This window comes from Lycium barbarum, chromosome 5, assembly GCF_019175385.1.
Source record: "Lycium barbarum isolate Lr01 chromosome 5, ASM1917538v2, whole genome shotgun sequence".
Taxonomy (NCBI): Eukaryota; Viridiplantae; Streptophyta; class Magnoliopsida; order Solanales; family Solanaceae; genus Lycium; species Lycium barbarum.
The window spans coordinates 141,339,109-141,365,381 of NC_083341.1; the positions used below are offsets into that span (position 1 = coordinate 141,339,109).

At 35.8% G+C, this 26,273-nt stretch overlaps 3 protein-coding genes and 1 pseudogene across 5 annotated transcripts; 3 read left to right on the forward strand and 1 right to left on the reverse strand.

Annotated features, from left to right (window-relative positions):
* The first annotated feature begins 223 nt into the window (after nucleotides 1-223).
* On the forward strand, nucleotides 224-1,152 carry LOC132639936 (putative late blight resistance protein homolog R1A-3; annotated as a pseudogene).
* A 7,773-nt stretch (nucleotides 1,153-8,925) lies between these two features.
* LOC132641951 (pentatricopeptide repeat-containing protein At2g30100, chloroplastic) lies at nucleotides 8,926-12,882 on the forward strand. Its single transcript, XM_060359105.1, has 3 exons — nucleotides 8,926-9,540; nucleotides 10,404-10,733; nucleotides 11,627-12,882. Exons 1-3 carry the CDS (start codon nucleotides 9,115-9,117, stop codon nucleotides 12,398-12,400), a joined length of 1,530 nt encoding a protein of 509 aa, XP_060215088.1. The 5' UTR covers nucleotides 8,926-9,114; the 3' UTR covers nucleotides 12,401-12,882.
* Nucleotides 12,883-13,407: 525 nt separating this feature from the next.
* LOC132641952 (ubiquinone biosynthesis protein COQ4 homolog, mitochondrial) lies at nucleotides 13,408-19,755 on the forward strand. 2 transcript variants are annotated; one of them, XM_060359107.1, is made up of 3 exons: nucleotides 13,408-13,546; nucleotides 14,704-14,898; nucleotides 18,983-19,755. In XM_060359107.1, exons 2-3 carry the CDS (start codon nucleotides 14,716-14,718, stop codon nucleotides 19,502-19,504), a joined length of 705 nt encoding a protein of 234 aa, XP_060215090.1. In that variant the 5' UTR covers nucleotides 13,408-13,546; nucleotides 14,704-14,715; the 3' UTR covers nucleotides 19,505-19,755. The 2 variants fall into 2 exon arrangements, with proteins under 2 accessions (XP_060215090.1, XP_060215089.1); XM_060359106.1 differs by lacking the exon at nucleotides 13,408-13,546 and adding an exon at nucleotides 13,592-13,744.
* A 506-nt stretch (nucleotides 19,756-20,261) lies between these two features.
* Nucleotides 20,262-25,029, reverse strand: LOC132641953 (protein SPIRAL1-like 1). 2 transcript variants are annotated; one of them, XM_060359108.1, is made up of 3 exons: nucleotides 24,876-25,029; nucleotides 22,551-22,841; nucleotides 20,262-20,574 (listed from the first exon to the last, which is right to left on the reverse strand). In XM_060359108.1, the coding sequence occupies exons 2-3, from the start codon at nucleotides 22,800-22,802 to the stop codon at nucleotides 20,494-20,496; spliced, it is 333 nt and encodes a 110-aa protein (XP_060215091.1). In that variant the 5' UTR covers nucleotides 22,803-22,841; nucleotides 24,876-25,029; the 3' UTR covers nucleotides 20,262-20,493. The 2 variants fall into 2 exon arrangements, with proteins under 2 accessions (XP_060215091.1, XP_060215092.1); XM_060359109.1 differs by having other exon boundaries at nucleotides 20,262-20,592.
* Between the last annotated feature and the right edge of the window lie 1,244 nt (nucleotides 25,030-26,273).

Here is a 26,273-nt window from a genome sequence, read left to right on the forward strand (position 1 = left end):
CATAGCAAAATTGCACAAAGCACTTCAGAGATATCTCAATCTTTGGATACAAAATTGAGCCTTCTATGCAAACAGTTTTCATCTCTTACATTTTTTCTCTCCAAATTTATTGTACTGTTGCTTAACAACCATATATATCGAGCACCACCTACAAGAAGTCTGCAACATTCGCCTACTTCCTGTTGATTGTGCCAAGAAGAAGCTCAGATTTTCTGAGCTCAGTATGACCACAACTTCAGAAGCAATTGTGGGATTTGAGAATGAGACAGCAGAGCTGATACATCAACTGGTATGGGGTCCGAAACATTTAGATGTAGTCGCCCTCGTTGGAATGCCTGGAATAGGCAAGACAACTATGGCGAAGAGATTGTATACTCATAAAGATATTATCAGCCGCTTTGATGTTTGTTCATGGTGCACTATTTCTCAAGTATATAGTAAGAGAAGGACATTGCTTGAGTTATTGGGTAATTCGGATCCTCTCAATGACAACACAAGGAGCAATGATGAACTAGCAGATGAGCTGCGAAGACATTTATTGAGAAAGAAACACTTCATTGTTATTGATGATTTATGGAGCACTAAAGTATGAGATGACTTAAAGAGATGTTTTCCAGATGATTACAGCGGCAGTAGAATCATTTTGACAACTAGACAAGACAAAATAGCTTCTTATACTGAAGTTTTTAGTGCTCCTCGTCATCTTCGTTTATTCACAGATGAAGAAAGTTGGTGCTTATTGCAGAAGAAGGTGTTTGGAGAAGAAAGTTGCCCTCCAGAACTTGATGTAGTAGGAGTGCAAATAGCACAGAGCTGTGGAGGGCTTCCACTTGCAATTATTTTGGTAGCTGGTGTTCCTGCAAAACTGGACAAGGACGAAGTTCGTTGGGAAGAAGTTGCCCATGGTTTAAGATCATTTATTGCTGGTGATAAGCAAAAGTACATGGACATAATCAACTTAGAGTTATAGACTTTTAACTGGTCATTGACGAATGGCTTTCTTTTCTTTGGAAAACATTTTGACAATGACCTTTTGGTTTGAGGGTTGATACAGCTTTGGATCGCCAAGAATTTGCAGTAGGTAACGAGTTGAAGAGTGCAGAAAATGTAGCAAAGGACTACTTGAAGGAGTTAATAGATAGTAACTGTTAGAAACCCAGAAACTTTGCTAACCTTAATCTGTAGACTTCCAAACACAACACAGAAATAAGAGCAACACTCCAACTATTATTTACTGTCAACAAATAGAATAAGTTTTACAAATAGAGAAAGAACTTCATTACATCTAACAACCAAGGTATTTTGAGGATAAGACCTCCAAATCTGCCAGAGAAAAACCTACAGAAAAAACTGCCCCTTTTTCTTCTTCTTAGTACAATATAACACATAATAACTGCCTAAACTGCTAAGTAACTGCTATGTAACTACTGGATATACATACACATACACATAATAATTAATTAATAAAACATTTAAAATTAAGCCTTATTTTCACCTTTTTACCTGCGGTTATAGACCCTAGTGACAGCAGGTCGAACAATACCCGCCCCAACGAGTTTCACCTTGTCCTCAAGGTGAAAATGAGGAAACTGTCCATCAATGACTTCATAGGATTCCCAAGTGTTCTCAAAGTCCGGTAAGTCCTTCCACTTAATCAAAACCTCTTGGGAGCCATTCAAAAGTGTCTGGTAGTCTACTAAACCTTCAGGTTGCACTTGCATTTCAAGTTCTTCGGATAAGAAAGGAGGGAGCTGCTGAACTGGAATATAATCCTTCAAAGCACACTTTAGCCAAGAAACATGAAATACAGGATGCACCCGTGAATGAGGGGGTAAATCGAGGCGATAAGCAACTTCGCCACTTTTATTCAAGACAGTATATGGCGCCTTCTAGGGGTTCAATGCAGTTTCTAGTGACTGACAATAGCCGAACAGGAAGTTTTACAAGTTCCCCTTTGCGTGTAGCCACAACACCCTTTCATTCTGCCCGTACAACAGTTACAGCCATACCACGGCATGTTCAAGAGCAAAAGCAAGGAGAAATCGAGCAGACAAGGCCTGAAACTTCTGCAAGGCATGGAGGAGCACACAAAAGGCTATCTGATGCAGAGTATCAGGATAAATTAAGAAGAGGACTTTGTTTTCGATGCGATGAAAAACATGGTCCCAATCACCGGTGCAATTCAAAACAGTTAAATCTGCTTATTGTAGCAGCAGAGGACGACAAAGATGGAGGCATAGAAGAGCATCCAGAGGAAATAATAAATGCAAGGATGGACCAATTAAGTGTTCACGAACTACCGGAGTAGCAAAAGTTAATGGAGTTGTCTTTGTACTCTATTCCAGGATTTACCACAAAGAAGTCTTTGAAGGTATGGGGAACAATATTGGGGAAGAAGGTTATTGTGTTGATCGATAGCGGAGCATCAACAAATTTTATCTCTCACACAGTGGCCGAAGAATTGGGGCTAAAGCAAACAGAAAATAAGCCGTTTGTAGTGGAAGTAGGAAATGGACAACAAGTAAAGAGTAGGGGAAGCTGCAAAGAAGTGGAATTGTGGATTGATAATTTCCGCATAACACAAGATTATTTCCTTTTTAATTTGGGCAGTGCCGATGTAGTGTTAGGATTAGAGTGGCTGGAGACTTTGGGGGACATTCAAGCTAATTTCAAAATGTTGATGCTGAAATTTTACACAGGAGGGCAAACACGAGTTGTTCGAGGAGACCCCTCATTGTCCAAATCAGTGGCTTCACTCAAAACTCTGTTTAAAGCCTTGCAAAAAGATGGAGAAGGGTATTATGTTGATCTGAATGAGTTAACAGCAAGGGAGGAACATGAGAATTTGGATTTGCAGCAATTATTGGAAGAATTTGGAACTTTATTTGAGGAAGTGAAAGGGCTGCCACCCAGTAGAAGTCGTGATCATGCTATCCGACTTAAAGAGGGATCTAATCCACCCAATATTCGTCCATATCGTTACCCTGATTATCAGAAAAATGAGATTGAGCGAATTGTCCAGGAAATGCTTGTAGCTGGTATCATTCAACCAAGTACAAGTTCTTTTTCCAGTCCAGTGTTGCTAGTTCGTAAAAAAGATGGTAGTTGGCGATTTTGTGTGGATTATCGGGCCCTTAATAAGATTACTATTCCCGATAAATTTCCAATTCCAGCAATCGAAGAACTACTGGATGAGCTTGGGGGTGCCACTATATTTTCGAACTTGGATCTAAGATCGGGGTACCATCAAATCTGGGTTTGCAAGGAAGATGTAGCAAAGACAGCTTTTCGTACACATGAAGGACATTATGAGTTTTTAGTCATGCCATTTGGGTTGTCTAACGCTCCATCTACTTTTCAAGCCTGGCTTTGGTCCATAATCTGGGTTAGAGTTCCCAGCTTGCTAAGACGCAAATCTGCCTTGATCTCCTCTCTCAAACCATTTATAAAAATTCCCATCAAAACTGCATCATCGGTATCTTTTAAAGGTGCTGAAAGTAATCTGAAATCTTCTTTGTATTGTGCCACGCTTCCAATTTGCTGCAATCCTATCAAAACCTCATATAAGTTCCCTGACTGTGATGGTGTAAAGCGTTGGAGTATCGCTACTCGAAACACATCCCATGTGACAATCGGCGCTCTTGTCTCTCACCATTGGAACCAATTTAGGGCTCTACCTTCAAGGCAAACAGCAGCAGCCTCCAATTTATTCTTGTCATCAATGCCATTAAAATGAAAATAACGTTCTGCTCTGTTAAGCCACCCATATGGATTATCACCAGAGAATAAAGGAAGTTCCAATCTTCTAGGACGCGTTTCATCACGAAATTGTGGTTGAACTTCTCGAAATCCATCTCCCCTATGCTTGTTGTTGTTCTCTGCCATCACATCTGTGTCTTTAATTAGATCTTCCTGAACCACTGATTTTCCTTTCATATGTTGAAGAATTTCAGCGTCATGTTCATCTTTTTTTTGCATCCAGTCCATAACTGCCCCAGGTAATTACGTACTGAACCAATCTCCTCTTGTACTTTGTCCATTGTCTTCTCTAACCCTTCAATCCTTCCCTCCATTCTGGTTGAAACCATGAAGGCTTCTGATACCAAAATTGTTAGAAACCCAGAAACTTTGCTAACCTTAATCTGTAGACTTCCAAACACAACACAGAAATAAGAGCAACACTCCAACTATTATTTACTGTCAACAAATAGAATAAGTTTTACAAATAGAGAAAGAACTTCATTACATCTAACAACCAAGGTATTTTGAGGAACCTTAACCTCCAAATCTGCCAGAGAAAAACCTACAGAAAAAACTGCCCCTTTTTCCTTCTTCTTAGTACAATATAACACATAATAACTGCCTAAACTGCTAAGTAACCGCTATGTAACTACTGGATATACATACACATAATAATTAATTAATAAAACATTTACAATTAAGCCTTATTTTCACCCTTTTTCCTGTGGTTATCGACCCTAGTGACAGCAGGTCTAATAGTAACCTTGTAATGGTTGTCCAAAGGAGTTTCTTTGGTGAGGTGAAGGCAATACGCATGCATGATCTGTTGCGTGAGTTTTGTTTGACTAGCTGTAAGAGTTACAGGTAAGATCTAATTTGAACCACCAGAGACTTTGTTACTTCAGGCTGTTTAACTCTACTGGTACTTACTATTTTCTTCCTTTTGGTATTTTGTTTTCTTAGCAGATCGCGTTATTCAACAGCTGCTGAGCACGAACGTGGCATTTCACTTGATTTTTGCTATAATTATAAAGAAGCTGAACATTTATATCTCCATTCTGCTATCTGTCGAGTACCCTATCATGTTGATGATTTACTTAACCAGAAAAACCTTCCCATCTTTGACTGCAACAGTTTTCGTGAAAAAACAAGAATCACATCATTGAGAGTATTGGATCTGGTATGCGTTACATTAACCAGTGCATCCTATATTCAGTTCTTGATTAATTTAAGATACTTGGCACTGAAGGGAAATTTTGAGGAAGATCCATCATGGTTATCCAACCTCAAGTACTTAAAAACATTGATACTTAGGGAATCTCGCAGATTAGATCTATCACGTGCAATATGGGGTATGGTAAGCTTAAAACATTTGGAAGTGACTGGTAACCAGCTATCATTAGGTGCCATGTCCCAGAGTTTGAGATGAACTTCCGTTTAACGAAATTACGATGGATTTCCTTTGTACACTTACCTGGAGGCAAAGAGTTCCAAGAGTTTGTGTAAAAAGTACCTAATTTAGTAAAGCTGAGGTGCTTGGTTGATGAGCCACAAGGTTATCAGAGATGCATTAGACTTGGGGGTTTAGAATCTTTGAATAAACTCGAATCATTAAGTCTATTTTCTAAAACGTGGTGCAAAGCGACTTGAAGTCAACTTCCCTAGGAACCTCAAGAAGTTGACCTTGTCATCATGTCAATTACCATGGAGTGAAATTTCAGTCATAGGAAGATTAGAAAACCTGGAAATGCTCAAGTTGGAGTCCGATGCTTTAAGGGAGAGAAATGGGATGTCGAAGATGAGGAGTTCCAGACACTCAAGCTCTTGATATTCTACAGCATGAATATTCCACAATGGAACTTTTCTGATATCTCCTTTCCTAACCTCCAGCATGTGATTTTCAGGAACAGTAGACTGAAAACAATTCCTCGCAACTTTGAAAACTTACTTTTGCTGCAGATGATCGAGGTGTCCTGGTGCAAATGCAGCCGCAGTGCCTTAAACACTGCTGAAGAGATTAAGAAAACTCAAATTGAGGATATGGGAAATCATGAATTCAAGCTCATCATCAAGTCTAGAGAGGAGGATGAAGAAGAACTTGGACCGACTTGGCAAGTTGATTCGGTGCTGCAGAATTGGAAATATCTTTTCTGTTTTCTTCTAGTTCTTTTCTTGATCATTTTCCAACATTTTTTAGAGTTACTGAAGAAATGAAGTTAGTTAGGTTTTGTACTCTCCCAAACTTATGCCAACACCTTTTATCTCCTCTGTACTTAATACGACATCTTGATTATTGGTAAAACTTTGCTGCTCTAATTTGCAATTGTTAATTCACCTTTGCTAAAATATTAGTAGTGATTCAAACACAGCAATTGTTTTGGTCCTATTTCAATCTATCAGGCTCTTGGGGGTGAAAAGGAGCACGGCTGCAGCTTGGCACAAAAGGTCCATCATGTCATTAAGTTTCCAGTCCTGTAAGTTCTTTTTGAACTTTATGTCCCAAGTGTCACCTGATCTGTTGTATGCTATGATTTAATCTGGTTCAGCTGCAGTGGTTGTGCAAACTTGGAAATTCCTCACTCATAGTTGATGTGTAAGCCATTTTCCACACCCTATGTTATATACTTTGCAAAATCAGGCCACAATTTGATGACGCTTTTCTATAGGCCAACCCTATATGCAGCTGCTGAAGTTTTGGTGCACCAGTAAGTAAGCTCATCATGTTTAGCTTTAATCAGATCTCTCCATGATCTTATGTTTTCAGAGCCATACATCCATAATTGTTTCATCATCATGCTTTTATTGTGGGATGCTAGATCTTTGATACCTAGGCCCCCTTGGGATTTTGGTTGTGTCACTTTTCCCCATTAATCAAATGAAATTTATGATCCTTGTTGTTGCTTCCCATAGAATGTTTATCTAATTTTATCCAGCATTTTGAGAACCTTTTCTGGAATATGGAAAAGGGACATGTTATAATTAGAGATGTTGTCCATTACCTTGTTAGTCAATGTTAATCTTCCTCCAAATGAGATACTGCATTTGCCATGTTGCCAGCCTTTTTTTTTTTAACTTCTCAGTTATGTGAGACCATATTTCAGTAGTCTTGAATTTTGCACCTAAGGGCAGTCCAAGACTGCAATTTTGCAAGAGGTTATTTTCAGGCTGACTCTTCGTCTGGTATATAATAATTAAGTAATACTTGTATGTTATCATGGTAAGCACAATTTTGTTCTAACATTATACATCACTTATATGGTATGTCCATGGTATAAAATTTTATTCCTTGTATTACTTATGATAAGAAAATACTTTGTCTAAAAAGCATTTGGTCTTAAATATACTTGGTCTAGAGTGTACTTTCCTCGTAATATTTACAGTTGAAAGTACTTGCTCTAAAAATATGTTTAAAAAATTACCAGACCTCGACTTGGTATAAAAATGTCGTTCTTCATTTTCAATACATGGTAGAAAATACTTGGTCTACAAAATTATTCTTAAAAATACTTGGTCTAAATATACTTGGTCTAAAGTACTTTGTACATTGTATTATTTACGGTTAAAAAGTACTTGCTCTATGAGTACATAATAAATAGTACTTGTATATTATCATGGTTATTCTACCATTATCTATTACTTTGTTCACTTTTATGGTCTGTCCATGGTATACAGTTTTATACTTTTATTACTTACGATTAAAAAAATATTTGGTCTGAAAAGATACTTAGTCTTAAAAATAAAAATACTTGGCCTTAGAAATACTAGGTTTAAAGTACTTTTTTTTTATTGGTAAACGGTAGAAAGTACTTTATACTTTGTATTATTTACAGTTAAGAAAATACTTGGTCTAAAAATATTTTTAAAATACATTTTTATGGTAAACAGTCTAAAGTACTTTATACTTTGTATTATTTACGGTTAAGAAAATACTTGGTCTAAAAATATATCTAAAGAAATACTTGGACGGTTAAGAAATACTTGGTCTAAAAATATATTTTTTTTAAAAAAATACTTGGAGATTTAGCAAAAGTAGTTGGTCTTAACTTGATATAAAATGACGTTACCCGTTTTCAAACTTAGTAGAAGAAACATAGGAATTCTTAAGCAAAAGCTTAAAAAACATGGGAATAAAAAATATTAGATATAAATTAGTATTATTTACAGTAAAAAGATATTTAGAAAGTAATTGGCATAAAATTTCTGTTTTATATTTAATGAAAATCTAATCAGACTGTAAACAAAAAAAACATGTGTGGTGTCAGATACGTGCTATAAAATTCACATTAACTGTTTAATATACTTGTATAAATCGGAAATATGGAGAGAAAAATCTTTGATATATTTTGAATATGGTTCAGAGACAAAAGTTGTGATCTTTTTCACATGGTATTTTATGGGTTGAAGAATTGGAATGGATCCATTAATTTACAATGGTCTGACGTTTTGTTATAGAGTTAAAATATTGATCGTGATTATCAATTGTGATATTTTTTTTATATATGTACTATTCAAAAAGTTCTATTGTGATTATTATATGTATAAGTCTTAATAATTGACACATTTAGAGTTTTCATGTTGTAAATTGGGTAGGTATTAAAATTTACTCAAAATACGTGGAAACTGCAAAATGACACACTATAGCATATTAGCATGTGCAATTTTCACCGGTTCTCCTCTTTTGAGACAATAATTTAGTAAACCAATTGTTTAGAAAATGACATTTTCTTTTTGTAGTTTTCTTGTAATTTAAAAATTTTTTAGACATCGATTTTAAAGCACATCTAAAATTTTGTATTTTATAAATATTAAACGACAGTTTGATGTTTATTTGTAAGACTGAGAAATATATAAGTAAATATTACCAAGTCAATGTGTAAATTTTGAGCGCGAAGATTACAAATATAATAAAGATTTTTTTTTTCTTTCTAAATCTCCGGAAAATCTCGCAAACCACACGAAGACGCAAATTGCATTAGATAAACTCAATGCGACGAGCTCTGATTGATAAATCTTTCACGTGAAGAGATTACCACCTACCGAAACCACTCAGCCAACCTTTTTTAGTCTAAAAGAACGTGCTAAAATTTCTTCCCTTAAGCTGATTTATGAACTTTAAGTCTTTTTTATTTTTTAATGTACCAAAAAAAAAAAAAAACATGTTTATTTATTACATCCTTAAAATAATGTAATAATTTTGTGAAGACAAAACATCATCAATGTCACTTTGCTTAAAACATCATCTTCTTCTTCTTTCTTAGTATTCCATTCCTTTCTTCATGTAATAAATTCCTTCTTTCTTATCTATCTAACTTCCTTCAGTTTCAATTATTCAACTCCAATATCCAATAAATTGTTATACAAAGACTTATAGATATGGCTATTACTGTTAATGAAATTGCTGCTTTTACCTACCTCAGGTTAAATAACACTGTTTCACCTATCCCTCAAACTTGGTTGAAATTAAGGAATATTACTCAATCATGTTCAAAGTTTTTGAGTAATAGTCAAAACCCTAGTTTTGATGTTGTTATACCAAGGAGGAGGAATAAAATGCTTGATTTTAGGTTGTTTAATTCAGTTGAATTGGATAGATTTGTGACAAGTGAAGATGATGAAGAGGAGGAGGAGGAAAATGAGATGAGTGATTGTTTTTTTGAAGCAGTTGAGGAATTAGAAAGAATGAATAGAGAGCCATCTGATGTTTTAGAGGAAATGAATGACAAGTTATCTGATAGAGAATTGCAGCTTGTATTGGTGTACTTTGCTCAAGAAGGAAGGGACTCTTGGTGTGCATTAGAGGTATTATTTCAAGGAAATATATATTTATTTAAAACCTCTATGAGCCCGTTTGGATTGGCTTATAAGTTGGCTTATAAGCTGTTTTCAGCTTTTTTGAGTGTTTGGCTGGCCAGCTTAAAGTCATTTTATGGTTAAAATAAGCTCAAAAAAATAATTGGACCCATTTAACTTAGTTTATCTAAAGCAGCTTATAAGCTGCAAACAGCTTTAAGCTATAAGCCAATCCAAACGGGCTCTATGAATGGAAAATAATCTCTCTATCCACTTTTACTTGTTCAAATGTCCCCTTTTACTTGTACAGTTTAGAAAACCAAGACAGAATTTATCGCTCAGTTCCTAATTTGCCCTTGTTATTAACTATAATCATTTCCCAATGCAATTCTCAAAACATTGAATTTATTATATTCAAACTTATCATTTTATTAATTAATCCCTCTGTCCCAATTTAAGTGTCTTTGACTGAGCACAAAGTTAAAGGAATAAAAAGAGACTTTTGAATCTGTTGGTCCTAAATTTAAGATATTTGTAATGTACTAAAATGTCATTTGAATCTTGTAGTTTTAAACGTGTCAGGTAGGATGTTTGAATTGTCATCTCACTAAATATAGAAAGAGACAGTCTTTTTGCGACAGACCAAAAAGGAAAGTAAGACACAGAGGGAGCACTTCTTAAGGGGTGTGCCAAGTCAAACATGGATAAGTAAAAATTGATGGAGGGAGTAACTAGCAGTACCCCTATTTATAGTAGTACGAAACCTACTTCAACTCAAGACAGGAAAACTTATTCCTATATGAATTTGAGAATGAATTAAAATACCAAATCCTAATCATTTTCTTACAACTTTGAATTATTTTTTCCAACAGGTATTTGAGTGGCTAAGGAAAGAGAACAGAGTCGATAAGGAGACGATGGAGCTTATGGTTTCGATAATGTGTGGATGGGTGCAGAAGTTGATCGGGTCTAAGAGCGAACCTGGGGATGTAGCGGACCTGCTGGTGGATATGGACTGTGTAGGATTGAACCCCAGTTTTAGTATGGTTGAGAAGGTTATTTCTTTGTATTGGGATGTGGGTGAGCGGGACGGAGCTGTGTCTTTTGTGAAGGAGGTGTTGAGGAGGCGGATCGCTTACTCGGATGGCAATGGAGATGGGCATAAGGCTGGTCCTACTGGTTATCTTGCCTGGAAGATGATGGTAATAATCCTTATATACTGATTGGGTTTAATGCTAAGTAATACTACTTGTTTGCTGTTAATATTTGGTGTGTTTCTCCCGTTAAAAAGGTGATGTCATCGAGTACTGTTTTGGACTCTTGATTGGAAAAAGAAAGACTCATGCCTTCGACCATGTTATATTCTTTTTCTAGTCATTCAGTTTGGTCATGTTAACGTCACGCTATCTTATTTGCCAAAAAATAAATGTCTTGCTATCTTATGCTTTCTGAAAATTACAGTCAAATTAGGATCTCTCTTCCTATCTTTGAGTAATATGGTATTGGAATGAAGAAAATAACCCCCCATGATATATGGGCAGTTCGTTATATATATATTCTGTTTTCCTGCATCCTTATTGTGACAAACATGTGTGCCTCATTGTGCCACTTGAATAAGATTACTTGTAGATGCTTGTTGGCGAAATTTTTTGAGTCGGTCTGGTTGGATAGGTTGTGGCAGCCAAATTCACAAATTATGATTCCCAAATAAAGTTAAACGGTTGACAGTGATAAGGGGACTCTTTTGCTATGGGATCTTGGGTCACTTCACCATGCATTTATCGCGGCAAACTTTCAATCTTCCAGTTATAAACTACTCTGTATTTTAGTTTTGAGAAAGTGATTTGGTCCAATATCTTGTTATATAGTAGAAAGAAAGGGGTTAATGCCAACAAGAGGGGATACAAGTCTGGCAGTAACTTCTTCATGTTTTTTATTACCTTACCAAAAAATCTATTTGTATGTATGCATATACATAATATGTATGAATGTTTGTATATGTATACCTGGTCTTTTGTGATGCACAATTTTCCTGCTTCTAGGATTTGCTTTGCAAAATTATATCCCTGTCTTATAGCTTTAATCTTTCTGTCAGGAGGAGGGTAATTACAAGGATGCAGTCAAATTAGTTATTGACATTCGAGATACTGGGTTGAAGCCAGAGTTATACAGCTATTTGATTGCAATGACAGCTGTGGTAAAAGAGCTGAATGAATTCGGAAAAGCTTTACGCAAATTAAAAGGTTTTGCTGGAACTGGTCTCGTTGCTGAGCTTGATTTAGAAAATCTAAGGCTCATTGAAGAATATCAAGCAGATCTGTTAGCTAAGGGTGTACAGCTGTCCGATTGGTTGATTCGAGAGGGTGGCCCTTCTCTTTTCGGGGTGGTTCACGAGAGGCTTCTTGCAATGTATGTCTGTGCTGGTCGAGGAATAGAAGCCGAGAGACATTTGTGGCAAATGAAATTAGCTGGCAAGGAAGTAAGCGGAGATCTTCATGATATTGTCTTAGCAATATGTGCTTCCCAAAAGGAGCTAGGCCCCATCTCGAGGTTGCTTGCCCGAATGGAGGCTTCAACCTCGTTACAGAAAAAGAAAACATTGTCGTGGCTGTTGAGAGGTTTCATTAAAGGCGGGCATTTAGAGAATGCTGCAGAGACAGTAATTAAGATGCTCGACTTGGGGTTGTATCCAGATTTTCTGGACAGAGCAGCTGTGCTGCAGAGATTAAGGAGAAGAATTCAAGAATCTGGAAACTTAGAAACTTACCTTAACCTTTGCAAACACCTTTCAGATGCGAGTTTGATTGGTCCGTGTCTTGTATATCTGTATATGAAGAAATATAAACTTTGGATAGTAAGGACGCTTTGAGCAACAACTCGGAGAAGCTATAGAAGACGGTGCTCTTGTTTGTTGCAGGCTTTGATGTGTATAATATGTATAGTTTTAGATGATTTGAGAGAGCAAGCTGTTGGCTGCTGGTTTCATTTACATGTCCAGAATTGCAACATTGAGCATCTTGTTCTCAAGTTGAAGTTGGTATATATTAATGTACATGTAAAGTACTCCATCACCTCCCACGTCGTATGGACGAACAATAAATAGTAATGCCCTATATTTCAGGTTTGTAGTTTGTTGCAGGCTTTGATGTGTATAATATGTATAGTTTTAGATGATTTGAGAGAGCAAGATGTTGGCTGCTGGTTTAATTTAGATGTCCAGAATTGCAACATTGAGCATCTTGTTCTTATGTTGAAGTTCGTATATATAAATGTATATGTAAAAGTACTCCATTACCTACCACGTCGTGAGAATGAATAATAAACAATGCCCTATATTTCAGGTTTGTAGTTTATTGTCCTGGCATTACTTTCCTGCAATCTTCCTCCTCAATTTATATGTCAGTAATGCTATAAAAAGTCAAATGATTTTATTAAGTGAAGTTAAGCAAGTTTTTAAAAATTAATTAGTAGTTGGAACTCGAATTATATCTAGAGCTTCAGCAATACGTAGCATCATTATATATGTAAGTAATTTAATGTAGTAGTTAAAAATTATAACAATATTGGAGGAATATATGAGGAAGAAGAAAGGAATCGCTGCAGGGGATTTAATAATCATGAATCCGTGTTTAATCATATGGATGGATCAGATCAATATACATGGTTTGAGTAATTTAATTTAATTTACATTGGATTGAATCCAGGACCAATCATACGCCGTCGCATGGCTTTCTATAAAGCGCCCATTTAGTCAGTTAGTCAACCATTAGTTTTAGACGAAGCCAAAAGATAGCGTTAAAGACATTTTTAATCTAATAAGTGAAAGGAGGGTATTTTTTCCAGCCAAATTTTTGTCGAATACGTAAAAGAGGGTATTTTTTAGCCAAATTAATAAGTTAGGACCCTTTTTGGCCCTTTTACTTCTTTTTTAGCGAACAGTTTTTTATTTTTTAGAGTGAAAAGAAAAAAAAAAACAAAAACGCCATTTCTGCTTTGAAGCTCGTTAAACTAATTGGTATGAGCTAATTAAATTATGCTAATTATTTTTGCATTCTTTAACAACCCCTTTAATTGTATAACAACTAATCAGTATAATTATAACCTTTATTATCCATCTTGAATCCTTTTAAGATTTGTTGCCCACTAACTGTTTGTTAAAATGCCTCAACCAATTTTTCATTTATCATTTGGCAAATCATGTTGATATATTTTGGTGAGTCTTTGATAAAGTTGGTTTGGGGAAATTAAGGATTTTGATTTCAGATTTTTGAATTCTTTTAAGATTTGCTGCCCACTAACTGTTTGTGGAAATGCCTCAACCAATTTTTCGTTTACTATTTGACTAATCATGTTGATATAATGCTTATTTTCGTATTATTTTAACAACCCCTTTAATGTATAACAACCAATCAAAATAATTATAATCTTTATCCATCTTGAATCTTTTTAAGATGTGCAATCTCATATTTGCACACTAACTGTTTGTGAAAATGCCTCAACCTAATTTTTTGTTTATTATTTGTCTAATCATGTTGATATGATGCTTATTTTCATATTCTTTTAACAACCCGTTTAATGTATAACGAGTCAGTATAATTATAACCTTTATCTGTCTTAAATCCTATCAAGATATGCAATTTCATTTTTGCCCACTGTTTGTGAAAATGCCTCAACCAATTTTTCGTTTATTATTTGGCAAAATGTGTTGATATATGTTGGTGGGTCGTTGAAGTTATGTACTTGGTTTGAGGAAATTAATGATCTTGATTTCAATTTTTTGTTTCGTGGTTCAGATTTTTATTTTCCATTCAATCCTTTTAAGTTTTGCTATTTCATTTTTGCCGACTAACTGCTTGTGAAAATGCTTCAACCAATTTTTTGTTCATCATTTGGCGAATCATGTTGATATCTATTGGTGTGTTCTTGTAGTTTATGTTATTGGTTTGAGGAAATTAAGGATTTTGATATCAAATTTTGAGTTCTTTTAAGATTCGCAATATCTTTTTTGTTCACCAACTGCTTGTGAAAATGCCACAACCAATTTTTCGTTTATCATTTGGCGAATCATGTTGATATGTGTTGGTGGGTCCATGAAGTCTATGTAATTGGTTTGAGGAAATTAAGAATTCTGATTTTAATTTTTTGTTTCCTGTTCATTTTTTTTTTATGCAGAATCGGATTGCCATGATACAAGGTGGTCGTCTTCGGTTGAAAGGGTGGCAACAGGCTGCTGTTGCAGTTGGTTCTGCAGTTGGGGCGTTGTTAGATCCTCGAAGAGCAGATCTTATTGCTGCTTTGGGTGAGACGACGGGGAAACCAGCTTTTGATAGGGTTCTTGAAAGGATGAAGAAGAGCCCCGAAGGCAGGGTAAGGCCTTTTACTTTATTTATTTATTTTAATTCATTTTCAGTTGAATGTAATGACTTGCTCTTCATTTATATATTTGATTTGGTGTTCTCATCACATTCGCCTAGTAGTCTTTAGAAATACTCGTATATATATTTTGTGAAAGGTTCTGCATAATGTAATTTAGAAGGTTTTTGTGATTACTTTGTTTGGTTCAAACGTCCGTAACTACTGCATAGAATATAAGTATGCGAACTGCTTAACTACAAAGTGGATAACACTTGCAATTATTTCAAATCTGATATTATAAGGAACACTTCCTTTGATGCTTGTTAGAGTGTTGTGACCTATGTTGCATGGACTCTCCATTTGTGTTTATGTACCTCAAACATTTATGAAATGGGTATATGCACTGAAAGTTGATTCTTCAAATATAATGTTGCTCTGCTACCATGTGGGTCGTTTGGGGAAAAGAAATTTTGAAGGTGTAGAGTTGAGTTTGGTTTCTACCAATTAAGTTGAAAATTTGGGGTCTTCGTGAAGAGGGGAATATTGCTTTATTCTGCGTCTCTGCCCCAACTTTTGTTGCTTTCTTGGGTTCTACCAAATGAGCTTAGAATTTGAGATCTCCATGATGTGATGAGTGATTCAAACCCCTGCTCCCACTCTTTTATTCTCATGAATATTACTTTTTTATTTTATTTCTTTATTTGAGTACCTTGATGGGAATGATGTTGTTGTCTTGCATACTAAGGACCTGTTATATTGCAGTTAAAATTATAAGCATAAGTTTTTCGCCTTTGGGAAAAAAAATGGAAAAGCTGCTAAAATAAGACAATGTGTTTAGCATCTAAACTCCAAACAATGTGCCTTACATACAAATGAACTAAAATCACAAGCTTTGTCTCATTGATGTGCAGAAAGCCATACTAGCTGAGTTAACCACTGATTAAGCATTGATATTTGGTTGCTTAAGTCAAGCTGCTCTAGAACAAAATCATGAATTGATAGCATGCCTTCATGAAATTTGGTTTACTACGAGTCCATGCTCACTTGTGAACTTTGCTAACGACTGAAGTCATTGTGAACACGCGAAAACCACCAGTTTTGAGGATCTTCAACTCCCTTGTCATTCTGTACTGATAGCTAGTGAAGAAATGAATTCTTAGAATTTGATGAAACCAACTGGCTTCTGATAAATGAAGGCTGTTTCTCCTTACTCCTAGCCTTTGCAAGCAGTCTATTGAAGACAAATTTCCAGTATTATGAGAAGACTGGTCACTTAGTTCTTCGAGTGTCGAATCAGGGATGTCTATTTACTTACCTCAATTACTGAGAAGTGGCTGCAGTTTGTAGTCCTAACTGTGTGCTGCAATCTGAGCTATTTTGTAGCATGTTTAGGTTGTCTCATGTATCACTCGTGTTCTTTTTGGTAATTAGAAGTATTTTATTAATTACCAGGAAATGTCATTACAAAACCAGCAAAACTAACTCAGTGTACTGTTCCTTAAAGTAGTATCTCTCCACCTCACTAGACAAAACAAGAAACAACAAAAACACCACTGCCTATAAGTTCGAGAAGGCAAGCAGACCTCCTAGGGAGGATTTCTTAACCATCTAGCATAAGACAATCACCTATCTCTCAGCAGGAATTAGATAATGAATCATCAGAATGTACAATGCAGGCACCAAGTACTCTGAGAGGGCTATTGGATCTTCAGCCACTGCATTAGTTTACACTCAAGCAGCTTTGCAGACCCGCACTCATAAAACAAATGGTCCCTGTTTTTATTATCACCATTACACAGCTCACACTTTGAGTCCATCTGCACACCCCAGTTCAGGAGCCTGTCCACAGTAAGTAATCTGATTTGAATCTACAACCACATTAGAAAAATTGCTTTTGGCCTAGCAGAGTTTCTGAACATCAAAGGCCTCCAATTCACCTTAGGAAATGTGTCAAGCAGTTATTAGTAGATACATTTGATTTGGCTTCTCGTCTGGTTGTTGCTACTTTTGAACTTGAGGTAAGTCTCTTGTACCAAGTAGTTTTCTCACCATCCAGCTAGCTTGAAGTGGGATCTTCATTTGTTTCAACGATTGCGCTTTTATGTAGTAACTATGAATCCACTTTATCCAGAGCTTGTCTTGCGCATCTTTGCTATGGCTGCTCTATTCCACACCTTTAGATTTGTAAGATTCAAGCCACATGCAGTCTTTGGTATACACATCTTCTCCCACGATACCAATGCTCTCTTGGTAGTGTTCACCTCTGACCAAATAAAACTTCTAGAGTATGCTTCAGTTGCCTTCACCACAGTGGCAGGGAGAATAAACAATTGAGCCCAATAGGATTGGACCTGAAAGCAGTGTGAACCCGCCTATAGCTGTTTAAGGCATGTGTACCAGTGTTGGTACAGCTAAGTGCAACTCAGCAACTCTAGTGCCTTTATAGCTTGATGTAGGAAGCAGTCAGGGGCGGACTCAGCTTGGAGGGTGGGGGGACACGTGCCCCCCGTAACTTCGGAAAAAACCCTACATACATATATTTATATACCTTGAAAAACTATTATATATTTTAAAAGGACCCCTCAAACATAATTGCTAAAATAGTTCAGTTGGTAGGAGTGCCCCTGAGCTGATGCTCACCGGTCGCGACTCGAGTTCGAATCTCGACTCCTACAATTACTATTTTTTTAAATTTGTGCAGTAAACTGCTGTACAAACCTGCGTTTAATGCAGATTTTTTTTTTTTTTAAATCGTTTTATTGTTTATGTCCCCTCCCATTTTACTTTTTCATTAAATCTCTCCCCCTAAAAGCTCCAAATTTCAAAAGATCTTTTCCCACTTCCCACTTATCTTTTCCCAACGTAATAAGCAAAAAGAAACTCCTTTGGCTCTCTCCATTCTCAAATCCTTCTCCATTATCAAGTTTTTCACAAATCACTAAGTTAGGAACGTCACCCATAGTCGAATCTATTGTCGATATTCATTAATTTCTCCGGCAATCGAATTCGAGCCAACGATCGGACTTCTCTTACAGTAAAGCTTCCCCTTCTTTTTTAGTGATAATATAGATTACTTATTATATAACTATATAATAGTATTTAATTACTAGGGATTGAGGAATACATAACTTTATAGATTTCATTTAATTAAAAATTGTATTATCTTATACTAAGCCCTAAAATCTTATCATATTCTTAAATTTTGGATTTTGTACAATCAACTTAAGGTCTTGAAAAGTCAGGTTTGTTTCTATTTTTCAAATGGATTTGAGAGAAGTTTATTGGTTATTTATCCTCTTTTTAATAATATAATGGTGATAATGAGCCTAAGATGAATTACGCAGTACTATTAGTGATTTTTTAAAAAATAATTGTTTAGTTTGTTACTTTGAGAAGTATTTGCAACTGTAATCAATGATGCTATTATTGACCATTTTCAAAAAATGAAAACGCGTCGAGTTCAAGAATGAGTTGATGATGTAATTTTGTTATATTAGTATCAAATTAATTATATTTGATAATGTTGAAGTTTGCACTTTGCTATTGTAATCAATAAGTTTTTTAAGAGTCGCACGCCTAACTTTGTCGCTAGTAATTGACACATTAAAGATAATGGTGCCCCTGTTGCGCTCAAATCCTGGGTCCGCCTCTGGACGCAGTTAGGGGCTCACTTATGCGGTGAACAATGTGGCTCAAGCAAAAGCTAGGAAATTCTTAGCTGTGTTCTTCTTCTCTTTTGCTTTCCTAATCATTCTCTGTTCGTTCCTAGCTCCAAGAGATATTCTGATCATCTTTCCTGTCTAATAAAGTTTGGTGTCCTATCTATATGCTGGAAACCTGTACTAACTCTGAAAGAGCTATAACAGTTACAAGGCAGATAGTACTAACATACAGCTACATTAGTGCTAGTCTTAGAAGTGGATGACGGACATGAAAGCTTGTGATATATGTTCAATTATTTTCCATTTTATTAAAGTACTAATTATCTCATTTGGCTATTTTCATTCTATCTGTTTTAGAAGTTTCTATAATTAGTTTGAAGCATATTTTCGTTTACTGATTGTTGTTTTGGATGTATTTACAACTTATACCTCAGGAAATACTGTTGGAGCAACCTCGTGTGATCTCTACAAAAGTGGGGCATGCATGGGACCTACCTGATAACACTTTTGGGGCTGCATACGCAAGGTTTATGGGATCTAGGAACTTTTCACCTGATGATCGTCCACCAGTGCGATTCATGGAAACTGAAGAGTTGGCATATGTAACTATGCGTGCTCGTGAAGTGCATGACTTTTGGCACACCCTTTTTGGCCTGCCAACGAACCTTATCGGAGAAACAGCCCTAAAGGTGATTGAGTTTGAACAGATGCTACTCCCCATGTGTTTGATGTCTGTGCTAGGGGGTACAGCAAGGTTTAGTGACAAGCAAAGGAGCTTGTTCTACCAGCATTACTTCCCATGGGCGCTTAAGGCTGGAGCTCGTAGCACAGATCTTATGTGCGTGTACTATGAAAAACATTTTCACGAGGATTTGGAAGATGTTCGCCGCAAATGGGGAATAATTCCAGCTCCACCTCCTCCAAGACCAAATGCAACAATTGTTGTACCTCTTTGAAGAGGAATTGAATCTATTACCCACTCCATGCGATTTGCTTTATACGAACAAATGTAAATATTTACTGTCGAGTGTAGTAACACAAAGGGGGAGCATCATACTTGAAGACCTATTGCAGTCGTGTTTGCAGTGTGTTGTTTCCTATGTGCAAACCTTTTTGGTTTTTGTGAGCTATTCTCTTTTGTTCTCAGTTCCATTTGGTTTAGTTGTTTGTACTTTTTAATTTTTAAGGTGGGATGAAATGCTCTTTTTATCGCACCATTGTCATGGAACCAACCGAATGCTTACTATGAAATTATCTTATAAGTAACTCATCAATTTTAAATCTTTTGTAGTTTTTTGTAATGATGAAAGACAAATAGTTTGCCATGATAAAATAGCTGTTCCACTTGATATGAAGTCGTGAGAGTTGCTTGGACATCTTTTTCAACTGGCCATAATAATGCATATTGAGATGAAATCTCTCTTTCCATTGCCAGCTAGGATGAACCAACATATATTACCCTTTATCTAGATCTTTTGTTTTCACACGAAAAATGTTGATTATTATTTAAGGTTCACATAAAGTACTAAAACACATGAGATAGAGAGGATAAAGTTAATCACTTTCAGCAGATACTACCGTTAGTTGATGCGCACAAGCTAAGCCAGACACCACGAGTACTAAATAAAATCCATCACTGGTTGATGGACATGCAGTGCCTAAAATCTGATTCGAAACCTTCAATTATACATAAGCAAACACAGATACGAAGTCTAGGCAAGAAAAGCTGTTCAATCAAATGATCAATTAACAAAAGTGGCATATTACATTTCAAGTAAATTTAGTTTCATGGGTGTCAACTGGGACTTTGGATCAAAGCTTATGCAACTAACACTTCACAAGTCACACCAGCCTTAAGTACTCACAATTACAATTACAACATCGTCGAAAGACAAAAGATAAAGAAGTGATAAAACAATTATCCAATTGTAGATTGGAGAATTGCTTAGCTGCTGCCATCGCCGAATAGATAACCCAAAGAAGATCCACCTCCAGGAGCAGCATGGATTTTGGTAGATGGACGGTCCTACATCAAGGTAATAGCCTGAATCAAAACTAAGACACACTTATCTAGAAATCAACAACATGATATGATTATACAAGATAAGAAATTAACAAGATCCCCCCCGTTATAAGAATGCCAAAATATTACTACATCATAATCAATAACAACTGATACATATCGTTTCCAACTAGGAACTAAAGCACTTTTATCCGAATGTGATCCCAAATTGGCAAGCAAATGCCACAGATAAATCTCAAAATCCACAACAATATATTAGAAGTCGGTCAGGAAGTCAGCAGTCCCCAAACATGCAAGCTTACAAATTATTCTCACTTCACAGTAGTAGAGTATACATCTATAGAATGTGCTAGCAGCTTAACCGGCCTGAAACACATAGCCAGTGAGACCACCTATTTTTGCAGCAACAAAGCTGTACACTAATTCATAGACTGATGGCGATGTATCACTTGAGCAAAATGCAATCAAGAAATTCATTTACAGGAAGGCTAATACAATTCCAACTATCCATATTCAATAAAATCCATCGCTTTGTCACTTAAAACGATGAAGCAATATGAAACAAGGGTAGAGAAGTGTGTGCTTCAAACAATGATGTGCAAAGTGATTCCAATAAGAAGCGACCGGTTCTTTATATCTCAACTTTGAGAAATTAGATTAATATCAGCATTTATTCTATTTGGAGGTTGAAATTAGTTATTTTAATTGCAAAATGATCATTATACTACTAACTCGCATGTGTTGGTAGTTTTTTATTTTCTGTAACATGTATGCCTGGCTTCAAAGAAGTGTGCGCTTCTCTACACGCTTTTTCTTCAAGCCACATGGACCTTGTTTTTTTTTTTTTTTTTTTTTTTTGCATTCACTTTTAGAAAGGCTGCTGGAGATGAGGTTCTAGCCTGCATTTTTGGTGCATTTGGAAAGAAAGAAATCTCAGATACTTCAAAGGAATCTCTACTCTCTACGTACCTTCTCAAAGCTAGATGTTAAAAGAATCTCTTTTGTTGGTGTGAACTTAAAAATGTGAATAGTCTTGATAATTTCATGGACTTGTTAGTTCCTTCAGTTACCTATAGTTACCACAGGAATATATAATTATATACAGGAGTTCCCTTTTTTGCTTAACTGGTGTAACCATTGACATCTTCTCGATGCATATTAATGGAAACTTCTCAAATTACTTGATTAAAACAATGTTGGAGATGAATGCTTGGGATCCGTTGATTAGCTTGAATTGCATAGGGTTTGGAGTGACATCCTTAGTTCTTTATTGTATCAAATCCTTCTCAAATAAAATGCGAATTAGTAAGACGCAGTTGGTGGTGGATAACTAGCCCACATTATCATACCAGTGGCTATCAGTAACAAGGGAACCCAGTGAGCATTCAACTAGTTGCCAGAAATTAAAATATGGCCAATAAACCAATAAATAAAGCTGACAGTTCTTCTGTTAGTTTAAAACATTTGGGGAAAGGAAGGATCATGCTTTGGATTAAAGAAATAAGACTAGTGGATGCGAAAGAAAAGGAGCACATAGCTGAATACAGCACACATCTTAGAATTTGTATTATTATTAGCCACACAATTTTTTTTAACTTCTTTAGATATCCTCATTAATGTCTCTTCAAGACTGGATAAATGATCTCATTCGAATCAATCATGCAAAGGGTTTAACTAGACTCTGCTGACGGAAGCCACAAGAATCACAAGCAATAAGGTCCTTCCTGACAATTGACATACATTCCTCGCAACCTTGTAATGGTATGAAGAGTGAACTTTGAAGTTATCTTTGATTCTCTCTAAGCTGAGTTGTGATCGTCAATTGTTTCATAATAACCAGACTTTCATTTGCAAAAGATGAGAAGGCAAGCTATCTATATTACTCTTCGAACAATCAAAATATTTTCTCCAGCAAAGCATGAAAATGAACTAGACAAGCATTTCAATACACATCATACTAATTGACATAAGGGCAATACCGTGATAAAGTTGCCTGTGTTTTGACCATCTCCCCTGTTTTTCAAAGCAGTGCTCTGAACACCAGCAGGAATCTGCTTAGTAGCATCAACTGTAGCAGAAACAGCTGGCTTTGACGCTGGCTCTTTACTTATCGGCTGCCCTTCACTTTGAACAGCTTGAACATTTGACGTGGTTGGTTTTGGCGCCTCACCGCTCCCAAATAAGTATCCCAGTGAACTTTGCCCTCCTCCATAGCTGACTCCACGACCCATATCTCCAATTCTCTCTTGTTAAAGAGTTCCGGGAACAACCTGATTCAAGAAACTAGCAAGATCATAAAAGCAGGCCATATGCATTAAAGATAAAAGCAAGACTTTCAAATAAGTCAGTGAGGATGAAATGCACCAAGCTACAACAGAGAACAGCAATTTTGAGCATTACTGTGTCGCTACTACTAGTCTATTTATAGTTCAGAAAAGAAACATCACATAAGTTGATTAGAATCTTCTTGTAACCATACGAAGTCCACTATATGCTGGTAGAAACCATGATGACCCAAGAATATAGATAGAACTTTCAAAATTTTGTAAGTCTGCATTCTCCTTTCACTTCAACTAGGGAAACTTGGAGAGTCATATTTACAATTCAACCATATATCAGAAGCAGAATGCAGCTATTTTACCAACACAAGGCATCCAGAGCATGTGGAAAGAATGAAAGGAAACACAAGAAACAGAGATATTCTTAGTCACAAACAGAAAAGTAATATTCACAAGTCACTTGCCAATCATCTTTCCTCCTTTAAATTAACCAAAATTACCATTATCTTTTATAGTCTAGAATAAATAAAAGAGCTTTGCCTCTAAGACAATCTCAGACTTGTATATTCCACTATAATCCAAACCTACGGATGAAAGGGACCTTTCCACTCTCCCTTCTTTATCGTGTTCCTTTTTAGTGATTGAACTCTCTCTAGGTTCTGCATTTTCTCTTCTCTTTCTTCCCCTCTTACCTCCAATGCTAGAGGTGAGTGGAGAAACTTAGTCGATTCTCTTAGGCTCCACATTTTTCCTCTTAAACTATCACCAAATTTGTTACCACCTTTCCATTAAAAAAGAATGAGGAGCCGACAAACTACTTGTCACTCCTCCAATCTTTGCCCCACTAATCCATGAACACCTTTCAACATACATCATGCCTAAGTTCTCTTCCATCCGTCCCCAAACGACTGAAGGAAATTCATCTCCCACTCAAACAGAGACTCCTTGAAGTCCTAATATCCCAGATCTCCATGGGCGGATCTAGGAGCACGGTTCATCAAAATATTACACTGAATATACAAGGTAAAAATTACTATTTTATGTATTTATAGTAGATATTGAATTTTCTTGGCTTCTTCTTCGTATTGCAGATCTCTTTGTCAAAAACAATAGCATCCCATCACCCACACTCTCCCTTTCTGAATTAGTGATCTTTTACTTTAGATACTTCGAATCAAGCCTTGATCATCAAGAATTAGCACCCATTATTACTATGTTCACCAACAACTGATTCTCAATTGTTTAAGGACAACTAAATTGCTTCAAAAAATAAGACCCAAAATCTCACAACAATGACTACAAGCACACAGACGCGGATTCAACTTCATCACAAAAAAACAAACTTTCAACAAAAAAGATCACCACAAAAAGCTTAGATTCCACTAACTTAGAATCAAAATCACACACACACAGAGAGATATACACAAAATAGAGACAACCCAAATCTCAATATCTCATAACAATGACAGAACAAATAACAAAAAATGAACAAAACCCAAATTCAACTTCATCAAAGAAATTAAACATTCAACAAAAAAATCACAACTTTGAATCAAAATCACACACACATAGATACACACAAATAGAGACAACCCCATATACATACATTTACATAAATCTAAATTACTCTTAACAAAAAATAGAGATCTTTTACATTACAAACTTCAAATGAAGCCTCAATCATCAAGAATTAACACCCACTATTACTAGTTTCATCTACAGTAAGTTCTCAAATATTTAAAGACAACTAATTTGCTTCTTGAAGTGAAACCCAAAATCTCATAACAATGACAGAACAACTAAACAACAAATTAACAAGCACACAATCCCAAATTTCAACTTCATCACACACACACAAAAAAAAAAAAAAAAACTTTTAACATAAAAAATAACAAAAAAACCCATAACTTTGAATCAAGATTACACACACACAAATAGAGACAACCCCATATACATATATTTACATAAATCTAAATTTGTCTAAAAGGAAAATAGAGATCTGGGATTTAAAACTTTATTGGTTACCTTTTGATTCTTTAAGATCAGATCAGTGTTTAGATGTGAAAGAAATGGCAAGTGCACTATAGTGGAGTGAATATGATATTGCTCCAACTATTCCTTTTGTTTCAAAAATAAATAATAATAATAATGGGTTTTTTTTTTTTAGTGAAAATACATAAAAATGGTCCCCAATGTTTTTATTTTAGTTTCCCACCTGTTATCTGCCTATCCGGTACCTGTATTGGAGCTCGATTATATCCGGATTCGCGACACGTAAGTCCCATTTGGGGGAAGCCTACCTACCAAGGATTTTTGTATACCCAAGCTCGAACCCGAAATCTGATTAAGGGGGAAGCAACCCTTCCAATGTTTAAATTATGTTGGGGAGGAAGTATAGCAAGAACAGTTTTAGTCCTTTAAATTTAGAAAAAATGAGCATTTTTTAATTTTTGTTAAATATTTTAAATAAATTTTGATTGTTAGATTTAACGAAAATAGTGAGAATTTTTTAATAGGAATTTATATTGGAGTTACATTTTTCTTTTTTGCATTTTTGATTATTTTTAGGGTCTGGCACAATATTTTTGAGGTGTAATTTATAGTTTTTTTTTTTTTGTTATAGTTTTGGTTTTCAGTTTTCTGGGATCTGACAAGAATTTTATTAGTTTTTTTTTATTATTATTATTATTTCCACAATTCTCGTTAAATCTCACTGAAAAAGTTTGTTAAATATTTGATGAAATTCAAAAAGGCTCAGGTTTGGCTGCCGTCTGTTCAAAAACAAAAGCCCCTTAAGGCCTCATTTGTTTGCACTTATTGGAGGTCTGAATCTGAATGGTTCAGACCTTAAGCCATTAAGTACATTTGTTTGCATTAAGATTTAAGCACTTATTGGATCTGAATAGGTCTTAATCATTAAGATCTTGAACCAAGTCTTAATATCATTAAGAGAAAGTTTTTGTATGAAACTTTTTTATCACCAGCTCTAACCCGAACCCTCCACCTCAACCCCACCCCCACCTACTCTCCACTCCAACCCCACCCATCCACCTCAACCCCCCACTCCTCACTAGGGGTGTTCATGGTTCGGTTTGGGTCGGTTATTGGTTAAAACCATAACCAAACCAATTTAGTCGGTTTTTAAATGTCTAAAACCATAACCAAACCAAGTAAAATAATAACCACCGGTTTGGTTATTGTCGGTTCGGTTTTTCGGTTTATGACTAGCCGTGACAATTCAAATATTCTCTCTCTACATTCTTCAAATTTCTTATGAAGCTTTTTTTTCCTCATGGCCCACAAGGGTGAACTTTGCTGCATATTGAGGGAAAGACACGCTGTTGGCAAATCAGGTGGACCAAACTTACAACGCAGTTTAGATTCAAAAGAACAAGTCAAACAGAGGTTTCAAAATACAAACAA

Excerpts from the sequence above, each read along its gene's own strand:
- LOC132641951 (XM_060359105.1), top strand. The coding sequence starts at position 9,115 with ATGGCTATTACTGTTAATGAAATTGCTGCTTTTACCTACCTCAGGTTA. Across the intron at positions 9,541-10,403 it reads ACTCTTGGTGTGCATTAGAG|GTATTTGAGTGGCTAAGGAA; the intron begins GTATTATTTCAA and ends TTTTTCCAACAG. Across the intron at positions 10,734-11,626 it reads ATCTTGCCTGGAAGATGATG|GAGGAGGGTAATTACAAGGA; the intron begins GTAATAATCCTT and ends TCTTTCTGTCAG.
- LOC132641952 (XM_060359107.1), top strand. The coding sequence starts at position 14,716 with ATGATACAAGGTGGTCGTCTTCGGTTGAAAGGGTGGCAACAGGCTGCT. Across the intron at positions 14,899-18,982 it reads AGAAGAGCCCCGAAGGCAGG|GAAATACTGTTGGAGCAACC; the intron begins GTAAGGCCTTTT and ends CTTATACCTCAG.
- LOC132641953 (XM_060359108.1), bottom strand. The coding sequence starts at position 22,802 with ATGGGTCGTGGAGTCAGCTATGGAGGAGGGCAAAGTTCACTGGGATAC. Across the intron at positions 20,575-22,550 it reads ACACAGGCAACTTTATCACG|GACCGTCCATCTACCAAAAT; the intron begins GTATTGCCCTTA and ends ACCTTGATGTAG.